The 14,983-nt window shown below is 37.2% G+C and overlaps 1 protein-coding gene across 7 annotated transcripts in view; it reads left to right on the top strand.

The window, feature by feature from the left end:
- SF3B1 (splicing factor 3b subunit 1) overlaps positions 1-14,983 on the top strand; it is a 39,650-nt gene that overhangs the window by 4,497 nt on the left and 20,170 nt on the right. For 2 of the 7 annotated variants that reach the window (XM_084643462.1, XM_084643465.1), the window contains exons 2-5: positions 7,457-7,623; positions 8,986-9,087; positions 9,675-9,789; positions 11,638-11,717. In XM_084643462.1, coding sequence (XP_084499588.1) covers positions 7,457-7,623; positions 8,986-9,087; positions 9,675-9,789; positions 11,638-11,717 — 464 coding nt within the window. Of the gene's footprint in view, positions 1-7,456; positions 7,624-8,985; positions 9,088-9,674; positions 9,790-9,983; positions 10,019-11,098; positions 11,718-14,983 lie in introns of those variants that run through there. The other 5 variants (XR_014713603.1, XM_084643466.1, XM_084643467.1 and 2 more) reach the window with 5 other exon arrangements.

Here is a 14,983-nt window from a genome sequence, read left to right as displayed (position 1 = left end):
GTCAGGTCAAATTATTCCCTCAGTTGCAGATGTACAAAACATTCCCTCATAATTCCTACCATAATTTGACCTGCTGTGTTTTTTAATTATTAGTGACAGTGTGTGAGAGGAAAGGAATCCCGCTTTGATTTCAGATACAATTAAAAAGATGTTTTTTTCTAAACTAAGCCATTTTTATGTGGAATCGGTGACCCACTATAAACCTGGAATCCTAAAAGGCCATTTTCAGAGACACTTCAAAGTTAGCTTGATTTGACTCTGTTTCTATGTGACCCAAGATTTCAAGATTTTAAAATAAGTTTTAAAAAACTTATTTTAAATAGTTTTTAATGAAAGTAAAGTTTTAGGCAGCAGGCTGGGTCACAAATCATGTAAAATTTTAAAAACTAAACAATTTTTAATTTAGTTTTAAAAATTTTACATGAATTGTGACCCAGATTGGTGTCTAATGCAAGATAACTGGAAAATAAAACTGACAAATCCATTCATCCTGGAAAGTAGAAATGAAATGAAGAGTAATAATAAAGAACACAAACAGTAAAAGGTTTTAAAAAATCCTTTCAGTTTTAATTATTCCTAAGATGATATACGAGCTGACAGTGCTTCTTAAAAATTGAGCATTAGACCACTTGTGGTCATTACAAATGTTTATGGGATTTCTGCAAGTGTGGGGTATAAACCCAGTGTTCTGGTCAAGTATTGGGTTGCCTAATTGTTTGGTCTGCTGAAATTGCCTCCTCCAGTTTTGATCAGATAATATCTTAAAATATCTCTCTATTGAAATGAAGTACCATAGGAGTGCAAATACAGCCAGAGGTTTTGTGGGGATTTCTTTCCTCTTTGCTGATGAATCCACATCTTTGCTATCGCTTTATTTTGAGTAATTGTAATATTAAATTATAATTGCAAGTTTAATACTTGGTGTGGCATTTAAAGTGGCAGGAGCACACTATAATCCCATTTACAGTTATAGCCTCTAACAGTTCTAGGGGCAAATAGTTCCTTATTTTTTGTTTTCTGATTTGTTTGGGAATATAATGGAGTTGCGATTTGAGTCTTCTGGAGGTATTGCATATCTGGCATTGTTATAGTTTTATTATCACTCTAATTGATTTAGGGCCTGATCCTGCTTACATTGAAGACAGTGGCAAGGCTCCCTAAAAACCAAATGTCTTTTACATTTTTTTTCCTAAAGCTTGGCAAACAATGAAATGTTGATAGATTTCAGTCACAGCTAAGGCGGTTTTATTTGTGACTGTCTCCCTTTTTGTCCTCAAACAGAATTACAAACAGAAAAAATGTCCCTGAGATACATTTTATTCCCCCCCACACACACACAATTCACGGACAGAGAACTCTGTTAATGCACAGTTAAGGGTCCTAGAGGTTTCTAGTGTCCTTCCCAAAAACAGAGTTCAGAAAAATACAGATTTCTGATAGCCAAGAAATACAGTGTTAGGGTAAACACTGCCGCACCCTTAACTCTGCTGTCCTGGAGCTACAGTAGTCACTGGGAGTTATCTTCATGCACACAAGCTGTATTTACTGTGTTAGATGGATTACTTGAAGCAGCTTGGCAGAGCTGTGTGATTTTTTGTTGGGGGGGCCATGCTTGAGTCCTTGACCCTCATTTGTGATCAAAGGAAAGATGAGCATGTGTGCCTTGAGAGATCCAGTATGCTTAATTTCACAAATCAAAACAATGATTTAAATCACCAAGTGCAAAGCATCAATTTACATAATTGATTTTAGTCAACTTTTCAATTTTTTAACTTATTTTCTAAAGAAAGGTGCTTTCTCATTGGTTGATCTAACCATTAAAATGGGTTGATTTACTACCCATTGGAAGATGACTATATAGATATTTATTTAAGTAAATATATCGCTTAATATCTTCAGATTCTTTTTAATTTTATATTTTTAGTATGTTAAATGGTGAATGATATATTTCTCATTAACTATCCAATTAACTTTTTGCTCATGGTTTGTGTCAACCTGCGTTAAGATGGTAACTGGAATTAAATATGCAAAACAGCATATAAAATTTATTTTTAATAAACAAAACAACCTTAAATGTTTCAGATACTAAAACTTCTCTTGTCAAAAACATGTTTCACATTCACAATTCAATAATAATGTTAAGCCTTAACGTATTTTGTATTTAATTTCAGATTTTATTTTTAAACAGGTTTATTTAAAAGAAAAAAAACTTACTATAATTTAAATAGCAATCAGAAGATTTCATTGAAATAATTTTTTAATTTTTTAAACAAAATCATCAACTTTTATACTCCTCGGTAGGTTGTCAGAATCAGGATACAAGAACTTCTTGCCAAGGGGATTGTCAGCAGTTAGGTGACAGATTGAGCATGGTCAGTGGGTTTGATGAAGGGCAAGTGAAAGTATAGTGTTAGGTGCCAGTTTATCTTTCTAGATACATAAAGGTGAAGGGGTTGTAAAATTTAAGTAATGTGTGTTTTGTGCAATAGGCTAAGTGTTTGAGTGTAGGGCAAGTGTTGGTAGTGCCTGTTCATTACACTGGAAAGGTAGAGTGTGGGTATATATGTGATTACTGTGTTGGGCCATCACTCAGAGGGCAGAGTTAAAATTGCATGGACATGTATCATAACTCTGTATTTCCTGCTTTCCAGAAGTTTGAGATTGCCGAACTTGAATTGCTGGAATGGCATGAGATACCACTGGGCAACCTTAGCTCTGTGTTAGCAAGTCCTTTGTGAGTGAATTTCCGAGGGTTGTATTTTTAAAAAACAGAAAAATGTTGGTAGGAGTTAGTGGTCGTTTAGGCAGTTGTAATGTAAGTGTGTAGTTGAAATGGTACTGCTGCCAGGTAATGATAATACCTAGCTCTTATGTAGCACTTTTCATCAGTTGGTCTCAAAAGAAATTTACCAAGGAGAAAAATATCATGATCTCCATTACACAGATGGAGAAAGTGAGGCCCAGAGCAGTGAGGTGAGTTGGCCAAGGTGAGCCAGCATGCTAGTGGCAGAAATGGGAATAGAACCCAGACTTTCCGAGTTCCAGTCCATTGTTCACCCCATAGGCCACATGGTTGCTGTGATTCCTAAGTGCCCCACCCCCCATACACTTTGTTATAGTCGAGTGGGATAATGTTTGTACTTTGAAATGGTTGGAATGCATGTCAGTGGGGCCAGTGAGAGAAATCTGACATGGTTTATGTCTAAAAAAACTTGATGGTTTTGTTACGTGCTAGTTACAGTAACTTCAAGTGTGTGAAAGAAGACTGGTGTGTTTCTCTCCTTCCCGGCAACGTAAATCCCACCCCTGCCATTTCTAGCTTATCCTCCCTTTCCTGTCCCATTAAGCCATTCACAGGCCAGGTGTGCACAAATAACATTGGTCGAATCTGTGAACCTTAATACAAGCTGGTTTTTTTTCAGATGGATTGTATCTCAGGAACCTCTTGTTCACATGACCCCAAATTTGGATAACTAAGCCAAATTTCATGAGTAAGCATGTGTATTTTAGAACACTTAGAATAATTACCCTTTAAACAGAAAAGTCTTCTCAATCTTAACAGCTGGAGAGGTGGTGCTCCACTATAATAGGTTATTAAATTAATTATCAGCAACTGCTTTGCTGTATCCAGTTTTCCAGCACAAGATAATCAAGAAAGAATAGGAGGCTTTGAGAAGTGTGAAGGAGTCCATTGATCTCCGTGTTTTAGTACTCAGGAGAGCACCCCATGGAGATGAATGCAGCCTGAAACAGTAGCTCTGAGAGGTGTGAACTTCTGTGTTCATCTGAGGCCTTGTCTACACTACAAATTATATCAATCTATATTACATCAGTATACAGCTGCTGCAGTAATTCAATTGCTTTTGCATGTCCACACTATGCTCCTTGTGTCTAGGGTAACCAGATGGCCCTATATTAGGGGCTTTGTCTTTTTTACGCAATTATATCCCTCGCTCTCCTGCCCCAGAAAAGTGTCCCAATTTTTCACACTTGCTATCTTGTCACCCTACTATGTCAGCGGTGCACGTCCTCACTGGCTGCACTTGCATCTATGCAGAGAGCAGTGTCCATAGGTAGCTATCCCACTGCGCAACGTGCCACCATTTAGTGCAGGAGGGTTTTGCAATGCCTGATGGGGCCAAACGAGTCACACAGGGGTGACTGGGAACATGATTTCAGCATCTCATAATGCAATGTTCTTCATCCCATGATGTTTTGTGCCTCTTTTCAAAATCCCCGCAAACCTGCACGTCCCTTCTCACTGTCTGCCATGTGTGTCAGAAGTATGGATCCTGCACAGCTCTATTGTTGTGATGAGCGTTGCAAGCATGGGGCACCTGATCTTGCAATATTTGCAAAGCAACCAGAGGAGCTGCGGGGAACATGACAATTCCTTGGCGGCTAGGTTTCTGTGGGATGTAGAAAGAAACAACACAAAGTTATTGGCGGTATTCACGGAGCAGCTGCAGATGGTGGAGCGCTGGTTGTGGACCCAGTAAATGAGCACGACTGTTGGGTTTGCACTGTCATACAGGTTTTGGATAAGGAGCAGTAGCTGCAGAATTTTCGTATGCACAAAGCCACATTCTTGGATCTGTGTGCAGAGCCCTCCAGCACAGTGACACCAAAATGAGATCTTCACTGACAGAGGAGGAGCAAGTGGTGATTGCTCTGTGGGAACTTGCAATGCCCGATTACTACCAAACAGTCAAAGGACTGTGACTCTGGGCAATGTGCAGAACATTATGGTTTTGCAGCGATAGGATTCCCAAACTGCGGTGGAGCGATACGGAGATGCATGCCATCTATTTTGTCCCCAAACCACCGTGCCACAGAGTACAGCAACAGAAAGGACTACTTTTCTGTGGTAATGCAAGCATTAGTGGATCACTGGGGACACTTCACCAGCATCAGTGTGGGCTGATCAGAGAACATGCATGACGTACGCATCTTTAAGAACACAGGTTCTGGTCAGAAAGCTGCAAGCAGAGACTTTCTTTCCAGACTGGTGGATTATCATTGGGGATGTTGAAATGCCAATAGTGATTTTGGGAGACCCAACCTACCCATTACTCCCATGGCTCAGGAAGCTGTACACCAGCTGCTTCAACAGTACCAAGGAGTGCTTCAGTTACAGGCTCAGCGGATGCAGAATGACAGTTGAATGTACCTTTGGCTGTTTGAAAGGTTGCTGGTGATGTTTACTCACAAGACTGAAACTCAGTGAAAAAAAATCCCAATAGTTATAGCTACCTTCTGTGTCCTGCATAATATCTATGAAGCAAAGGGGGGAACATTTCTGCTGCAGGGGAGGAGACGTGAAGGTAGAATGGCTATCTCCTGATTTTGGGCAGCTAGATATCAGAGCAGTAAGAAGAGCTCAAGCTAGAGCTATTCGGCGCACAGAGGCTTTGGCTATGTCTACACTACCGCGGTACGCAACTCCAGCTATGTATCTTTGGTTGAGTTACCACGGGGTCTACACGCGGGGGGTCAATGGGAGATTTTTCTCCCCTTGACTTACCTTACCTTGCTCTTCTAGTCAGGGGTACAGTACAGGGCTTGACTGGAGAGCGATCTGCAGTCAATTTGACGGTCTTCACTGGACCCGCTAAACCAACCACCCGTGAATCGATATCAGAGCGTTGATCCCCACAGTAGTGTAGACCTGCCCTTTGGAAGACCATTTCCTTAGTGAGCTCCAGTAACGTGTGCTGCTGTAGTGCGCTCTGCGTGGCATTGCTCTTTTGCACCCTGGTCTGAACCTTGTAATGAGTGCTGTGTGTATGTGCAGTAATATAACATTGTAAATGCACCTATTACTATTGTCTGTGAATGATGTCAGCCCTACCCAGCATATGTTGTGAACTAATAAAGATGAATTAAGTTTCCAAAAATAGACTTATTCCTTTATTCCATACCCGTGCAGACAGACATATTTATAGCTGAATAAAACTTAATAAATAATAGGAAACGGGTTAGTGATAACTAGCTAGCTAAGATAAATGTCGAACAGTTGAGGCCATTTTAGGCATGATCAGAACTTTGGTTTAATCCTTAAGTCTGCTCAAAAAAGTTGATAGAATATGTCAGCCTTAAGAACAGACTTGGGCATGGGTTTAGGGTAAGTGAGCCAAATTGGGGGGGAGGGGGTTCCTAAGATATAGCCTATCCCATCTGTGATACAACAAATTGCAAGGCATGCAGATTTTAGAGAATTTAGAAGAGTTTACCTTTAGACAGAAAGTTCTTACCTCATGAATAATTACAGTGGGGCTATATGACAGGTTTCAGAGTAGCAGCCGTGTTAGTCTGTATTCGCAAAAAGAAAAGGAGGACTTGTGGCACCTTAGAGACTAACCAATTTATTTGAGCATAAGCTTTTGTGAGCTACAGCTCACTTCATCGGATGCATTCAGTGGAAAATACAGTGAGGAGATTGATATACACACAGAACATGAAAAAATGGGTGTTACCATACACACTATAAGGAGAGTGATCACTTAAGATGAGCTATTACCGGCAGGAAAGCGGGGGGGAGAAAACCTTTTGTAGTGATAATCAAGGTAACTTTACATGTGGAATCCAGTTTGAACTATCTGAGTTGAATCATTTATTAGAAGGGTTCTAATTATATTAAACAATTTAATAAATTTTTGTATGAATATATTACATGGATTGAGGAATAGGATTAGTTTCTGCTGTCCAAACTTAAATGAGATTGCAAAATAAATATGGAAAATAATTTCCCCCAAAATATTTAGCAGAACAAAGAAAATAATGTTAGCACTAGTTGTTTTAAATAAGACTAAGATTTTGTCACGGATACTTTTTAGTAAAAGTCATGGACAGGTCATGGGCAAAAAAAGAAAAAATTAATGGAAGCCGTGACCTATTACTAAAAAGATCCATGACAAAATGGGGATCTATGGGTCTCCATACCACCTGCAACAGGCAGGTGTGCAGGGGCTAGGAGCTGCCTGTAGCAGGCAGCTGCGCAAGGGCTAGAAGCCGCTCGCAGCTCTGGGGGGCCCCATCCCCCGTGCAGCCAGGAGCTGCAGGGTTCCCCCACTGCCCCAGGAGCTTGGGGGGTACCCTGAGGCAGCCAGGAGCTGTGGGGTACCCCACTACACGCAGCGGCTTGGAGTTCTGGGGCCAGTTCTGGGGCAGGGGTACCCTATAGCTCCTTTGTGACTAACTAGTAGCCTTAGTTATAAATAAATATGAGCTATATCCTTTAGATATTGTTCTAATATAACTGTGTGCATGAGAGGTGCTACTAGAAGAGGATCGCTTCGGAATAGGGATTAAAAAATCAGTCTTTTCTATAATGTATAGTGTAATGTTCTATATTATTTGCTGGGTTTTTCTCAAATGTCTCACCACTTATCATGCTTGTAAACTTTGCTTTGACAACAAACTAGATAAGAATCTAAAATTGATTATTTCTTCCTAGATATTGAAGCACAGATTCGAGAAATTCAAGGAAAAAAGGCTGCCCTTGATGAAGCTCAGGGAGTAGGCCTTGATTCCACAGGATACTATGATCAAGAGATTTATGGTGGCAGTGACAGCAGGTTTGCTGGATATGTGACTTCTATTGCAGCAACTGAATTAGAAGATGTAAGTGAAACATATTCTTTGATTTAGGGAAAGCAGTCAAAATAATTCAGATCTTACTTTCGTTTCTCTGAGTATTTTTTTAAATTCGTAAAATAAAAAAACTAGCAGATTATTTACAGATGGACTATTTAAAACTAAAAATTTCAAACTATGTACAATTAAAAAAATTAATTTACATAGGTTCTAAAAGTAAAAAGAGAGAAAAGAAAAGGGATTGTCTTTTTGCTCGTATTTAACTCCTCTCCTCAATAATGTCCTTAAATAAGACTGTCAAAATATTAATTCCCAATGTTTACAAAGTTTAGGCAAATATTTTAAGTCTTCACCAAAATTCTAGTTGTGTGAATAGTCACAAAATACTCATTAACTCCTCTGACTGTAAAGAAATAGACCATAAGGTTGAATAACTCACGTATACTCTTTAAAAGAGTATATGATGTAGAGGGAAGAGTAAACAAAACAAAAATTAAGCTGATACTTGTCATTCGAAAGTTAGTTACATAGTGGATATTTTGATAGTTGCTTGCTTGTTTTTTTGTCAAGTGCTATTAGTTGTCATTAGAAGAGGTCAAAGGCTGCATTTAAAACACAGACCTCCTAATGAAGGGGATAAAGTCAATTTAATAACTGTTTTGCATATATTTCTGTTCAAATGGCTTACTTTTAATAGTTATCTAATAGTATTATTAAAACTGGCAACTGAACTGTAGCAGGGAATGTCTGTACTCAATGCAGTTAAATTACTATATGTGCAGTATATATATTGTAGGTACTTTCCACATGAGAATTTCTAATATTTTGTTTAGACTTCTGTTTGTGATTCAAAAGCTATTATTGAGTTGGCAGTTTCTTTATAAGTTTCTGATTCCTTCCAGCCCCCAGCCCCATGTTTCCCATCAGAATTCCCTCCTGAAATTTTGTCATTCACATAGCCATTTTCTTTTCAAAATTTCAGATTGAATTACTTTACTAGGGATTGTGAAGCGTGGAAATTCTTTTTATTAGGTATATTACATGTTTCTTGCATCCTACATTTCCAACAATTGATGTTGGAGATCATCCGGTACTTCTATTTAACAAGTATAGACCGTTTACTTCATGCTTGGCATCATGTGGTAGAACACATGATGCCTGCACCTTGGCAAGCTATATTTTAATAATGTAGGTAGCATCATCTGCTCAGCAGTTCATTTTTTTGGAGTAAAACTGTACCTTTGTGAGCAGGGGGATAAAGTATAGAGTAAATGTAGCTAGTTCTATTTCGATACATTTTATAGCTACAAATTTCTATATTGTAAGTCTTGCAACAGGCAATTTAAAATAAACAATAAATTTATCTTTCTGAAAATTTTGTTTTGACAGGATGATGATGACTACTCCACTACAAGTTTGCTTGGTCAGAAGAAGCCAGGGTACCATGCTCCAGTGGCATTACTTAATGACATACCACAGTCAACTGAACAGGTGAATTTTCTTAAATTTATAAGTACAGAGGAAAGTCATTCTAGGTTTTTTGTGTAAGTGTTTTTGGTTTTTAGTAAAACATTTTACAATGTATTATCTTAAAGTGGCTCCTGTAGCTTTTATGTTCCATATTTTTAAGACTTTAAAAGCCATTTGGAAAAATACATTAGTTCTTAGACTATGAAACTGACAATTTTATGAACGACAGCTCTGGCACAACGTTGGTGAAAAGGCTGATTACTAAAAACAGGGTCAAGTGCTTGAAAATCACCTTTATAAGGAGGAGAAAAAACTAGAGTTAAGTGAAAGAGCAGTTCATTTAAAGCATGGTAATGTGGTTTAGTCAGATGTGGTTTCTGTCTGCTGGACAGAAATTTACTGGTAGCAATCATTTCTTCCAGTTGTAAAGGGTAATTTCCCCACAGTTTAGTGTTCCTATGTTTTATGATTTGAGACTGTAAAATAAATCCTAACCTATGTGACAATACTGGAAACCCACATGGGTTTACCTTTCTACCACTCATCAGATATCTTTCATCCTGCTATTTTATACAGTGGGCTAACAGTCAAATATTCTTTACTTTAAGTATGATCCCTTTGCTGAACATCGTCCACAGAAGATTGCAGATCGAGAAGATGAATACAAAAAGCACAGGCGGATGATGATCATTTCTCCTGAGCGCCTTGATCCTTTTGCAGATGGTAATTGGTTTCACTTTTTTATAGGTCTTATCAAGTTTGTTGTCTTAAATTGTCTTTAGCCCTTTGATTTCTTTTGGCATGCTTATGAACTTAGTTTTGTTTTAAACATCCCCTTTTTTATATAGATTTTATAGATTTGGTTGAAATCACAGATGTCATATTTTTCATCTTTATAACACAAGTTTTCTTTCCAGGTAGAAGGACAAGAAAATAATGAGCCATTGCCATAGAAACACAAAGGGTTAAAGGTTTCTCTTTTAATTTTGTTTTGGGTTGTGTACTGTACTTTGAACAACTTATGTATTTTGTGCTCAAAATAAATGTACTTTGAGTACATGGAAAGTTTTCATTCCAAATCGTAGTTTTACAGGATTATTGCTTTTGAAATGCTAATTCTCAAAATAGAGCACATAATTCTTACCATCTTATGTTAATGCAGGTAGTATAGCTGAGTGAAACAAAAAGCATATAAAGAGACTTTGATACTTTTAATAGTGCAAGTCTGTTCTGCTAATTTTAGTATGCAAGTCAGCACAAGGGGCATAATGGCCTGATGGAAGCTTTCCTCAGGTGAGTGAGTTTCACAAGTGAAAATAAGGCGCCTGTTTGCTTAAAATTTGAATCTGTTGCAGGTTTACAAATTAGAATTTCAGCCTGCATGAATTAATAGGGATATTAATTATTTTACTTGCTTAATTGTAATAATTGATATAAACATGTTTTGTCAGAATTCACAGGCCCATACTAACTGTCCTTAATTTCTTTCCTACAGCAGTACTGCTATATGCCAGTCCTGTCTGCATTCTTAAGGGTGCAGTTCAACACATCCTGTGTAAATTATGGTGAAAAAGTATTCCAAAGGAAAGTCCTATCAAAGCTAGTGTCAGAATGACACTGCCAATTGGGCAATGATCTTCAGTATAGAAAATGTTTTAAGAATTTTATTTTTCCTAAATTGTAATGCTATACTGCTTGTATAGCAAATCTGCACATTATTTTAGAATAGTGTGTCCATGATAAGTCTCATTTTTATATACTTGGGCTTCCGTAAAGTATTTAAAAGTTAAAATAAAAACTCAAGATACACAGAATAAAACATGGTATACAAAAATCTTTTTGCCTGTGAGTATCATCGTGGTGGTAAATGTACTGTATATTACAATCAACTCCCAATTGTAATTGTACCTTCGGAAGAAAAGAGGGTCAAATAGTATAATTTCATTTTTTTATAATATAAAAAATGAAGCCCTTCTACAATATGACACCTCAAAATAAAGAACTAGAGGGGTTTTTTTGTCCAAATTTGTCAAATGTATAAACTGGTATTTATGCTAAAACATTTTGAATCATTATCTAGGTATACAGTAGTTATTCATAGTCAGATAACAAGTAGGATTTAACAGCTTACACAAGGTAATGTTTTGAATATAAATATCTTTCCAAAGTGTTACTAATGGTAAAGAGATAATTTTCTAGGCTTCTATTCTGCTGCTTGAAGTCAGAACTGCTGATGGACACAAAGGCACGAAAGTGTACGTATTCCGGATTAGCAACCCAGGAACCCATCACTTCTGAAGACTCTTAACTGTGTTATCATTTTATCATTTTTATCTGCTTTAAAATATTTGTTTTAAACTGCAGTAGTTATGTTTGTGTTCAAACAGGTTAAATTGATCAACAAACTGAATAAACGTAAGATACGTGTAATTTTTAAAAAAATTCAATCAAAAAAGTAAAATTAAGTGATTATGGAATAATATAATATTAGAGCAGGACAATGAAAAAAGTAGATTTTTTGATTATCCTGTACTTATTGTATTCCTGTCCTGTTGCTGTTCTCTTCTGCAGGAGGGAAGACACCTGATCCTAAAATGAATGCCAGAACATATATGGATGTTATGCGTGAACAGCATTTAACAAAAGAAGAGGTCTGTTATCTTTTTGATCTGAGCTTAATGCTTTATTTGTTTTGTCTTGGATTTCTAAAGGAACTTGGGCCTTAGACTCCTTTGAAATCCAGTCTTCATGGGTAAATGGTTATTACTTGTTTAAATATCATTTGTTTGAAAGCTTATCTACTTGGGTTCAAAATAACAGCTAAGATAACCATGGAGGAGGAAAATCTTTTTGTTGTTGTTCCTTTAATACACACAAAGTAAATTACTTCCTGTTCAGTCAGCTTTGTTATTCCTCCTGTATAGTCACCTTCCGATGTTGATCTTTCATCCAGCAGAGGCGGGAGAGAGATTTTTAAAAAGTGATTGTAAAACCCCAAAACAATTGCCAGAAGATTCTGATGACAGGGATCATATCTGAACGTGTATTTAGTTCATTTAAAAAAAATAACTAGAGAATTCAAGTTGATTGGGTTTCTTTAAATTTGGCCTAAAATTTAAATTTGTTTTTAAAAGAAAAATAAAGTCTTTTAAAAGACTTTGAAATGGTTCTCCAAGTTGTATTTTAATAGATTCCAAATAGGTTTTTAAAGAAATTTCTGTGCTGCAGTATTAGAAACGCACATGTTGGGGTGGCTTCTGAGACCTTATCCGTTCAGTAGCCTCCAATACTCCAAACTCGTCTCTGAGGTTTCTTTATTGGCATGCAGTCAAACTACACTTGAGCTGATCAGGCTCAATAGGGGGTGGGTACCAGGCATACCACACCCCCAGATTTAGAGCAAACCTTTTCCTTTAAATACGCTTACACAAGACATTGTGTTTATTACTATATATTGCATCATACATTTTGGGATTAGCTTGGTTACCTTGTAGGCACCAGTCCCTGTAAAGCATGCTCTGTCCATTTTATATTTACTGATTTTTCCTTGGTGCTGGGTTTGTTTCTACTTTCAAAGTACACAGCCACCTGAAAAAGAAAAGAGCCTACTGTGGATCCTCTTTGGAGCCATTGTAGTACTTTAAGTAGTATGTTTTTTCTTTCATAATTTAACTTGCACTTTTTATTTGCTATAACATTTTTAGCTGTATTAATTTAATTATATATTAGTGTACATTGAGTATACTAACTTCATATTTATATGAAATGGAACTATTTTGTGTTCACAGAGTGTTCATGTACCCCTATACAAGTCACTGGTCACTCAGAGCCATCTTAAGGTTCATTGTTCATATGCCCATTCTTGGAGAGGAATTGTCATTTTATTTTATTATTATTTATTTTGCTTCTGCAGTTTTTTAGTGGTTGCTTTACTACTGAAAAAGGAATCAAGGATCTTTTCTCACCATCCTGGTTCTGGCCACCCTTTTAGTCCCTGTTTTTATTTGCTAATTTATATTTAACATATATAACCTACTTTAAAAAAAAGAAAAAGTTAAACTTTGTAAAAGCATTGAGACACCCGAAGGGTTAAATAACAAAGTTAAGACTGTCAGGAGACATTGGCTGCTGCTCAGTGTCTGCGACAGCTTTGCGACTTTGAATGCAAGATTTAGCTGGATTTTTAGTGGAATCTTTTAAAAGCCAATTCATTTTTAGATATATTTTACATTTTCTTTTTAAATAGGAGTTTTCTTCAGTTCTGTGGTCCCTTACTGTGTTGCAAACAGTTTTGAGAGACCAAATAAATATTTGAAACTTGCTTGCCAGCTGAGCCTTTGGACCTTCTTTCCTAAAATGGTTGTACTCTCCTGAAGTTTTCCTTTTGTAAATTGCATGTTATGCGCAGATGACACATTTAAATTGATTACATTTCTGAACTGCAATTTTTATTTTTGAATTTAAGCTTTGAATAAGTTCTTCACAGGGAGAGAACTTTTTTGGCCTGAGCTCTGATAACTGCTGTACCCTAGCAACGTTTTGTTTTTACTAGGGCTGTCAAGTGATTAAAAAAAGTAATCTTGATTAATCATGCGATTAAAAAAATTAATTGCTATTAATCGTGCTGTTGAACAATAATATAATGCCATTTATTTAAATATTTTTGGATGTTTTCTACATTTTCAAATATCGTGATATCAGTTACAACATAGAATACAAAGTGTACAGTGTTCAGTTTATATTTTTGATTACAAATATTTGCACTGTAAAAAACAATAAATAGTATTTTTCAATTCCCCCATTACAAGTACTGTAGTGCAATCTCTTTATCATGAAAGTTGAATTTTCAAATGTAGATTTATGTTAAAAAAAACAAAAACAAACAAAACCTTCCTTCAAAAACAAAATAATGTAAAACTTTAGAGCCTACAAGTCCACTCAGTCCTACTTCTTGTTCAGCCAATCGTTCAGACAAACAAGTTTGGTTTTCATTTGCTGGAGATAATGCTGCCCACTTCTTGTTTACAATGTCATCTGAAAGTGAGAAAAGGTATTCACATGGCACTGTTGTAGCCATTGTCGTAAGATATTTACTTGCCAAATGCCCTAAAGCAGGGGTCCCCAATGCGGTGCCCATGGGCACCATGGCACCCGTCAGGGCAGTTTTGTGCTCCTGCAGGACACCCCGCCACCGAAATGCCGCCGAGAAGCCTTGCCGTTTCCCGGCCGCATTTCGGCTGCAGCGGGGTGTCCAGCACCTGCCACAGTCTTCTGGGAATAGCAGTATGTTATTCCTACAAAAAAGGTTGGGGACCACTGCCCTAAAGACTCATCTGTCCCTTCATGCTTCAACCACCATTCTAGAGGACATACGTCCATGCTGATGATGGGTTCTGCTCGATAACAATACAAAGCAGTGTGGACCAATGCATGTTCGTTTTCATCATGTGAGTCAGATGCCACCAACAGAAGGTTGATTTTCTTTTTTGGTGGTTCGGGTTCTGTAATTTACGCATCTGAGTGTTGCTCTTTTACAACTTCTGAAAGCACGTTCCATGTCTTGTCCCTCTCAGATTTTGAAAGACACTTCAGATTCTTAAACCTTGGGTGCTGTAGCTATCTTTAGAAATCTCACATTGGTACCTTTTTTGTGTTTGTCAAATCTGCAATGAAAATGTTCTTAAAACAAATAACGTGCTGGGTCATCATCCGAGACTGCTATAACATGAAATATGTGTCAGAATGTGGGTAAAACCAAGTAGGAGATGTACAGTTCTCTCCCAAAGTGTTCAGTCACAAATTTAATTAACGCAGTATTTTTTTAATGAACATAATCAGCATGGAAGCATGTCCTCTGGAATGGTGGCAAAAGCATGAAGGGGCATATGAATGTTTAGTATATCTGGCATGTAAATAC

Source organism: Lepidochelys olivacea (assembly GCF_965140295.1).
Source record: "Lepidochelys olivacea isolate rLepOli2 genome assembly, chromosome: 11".
Lineage (NCBI taxonomy): Eukaryota > Metazoa > Chordata > Testudines > Cheloniidae > Lepidochelys > Lepidochelys olivacea.
Note: the sequence above shows the minus strand (reverse complement) of the source record. Positions and strands in the feature narration are given on the sequence as shown.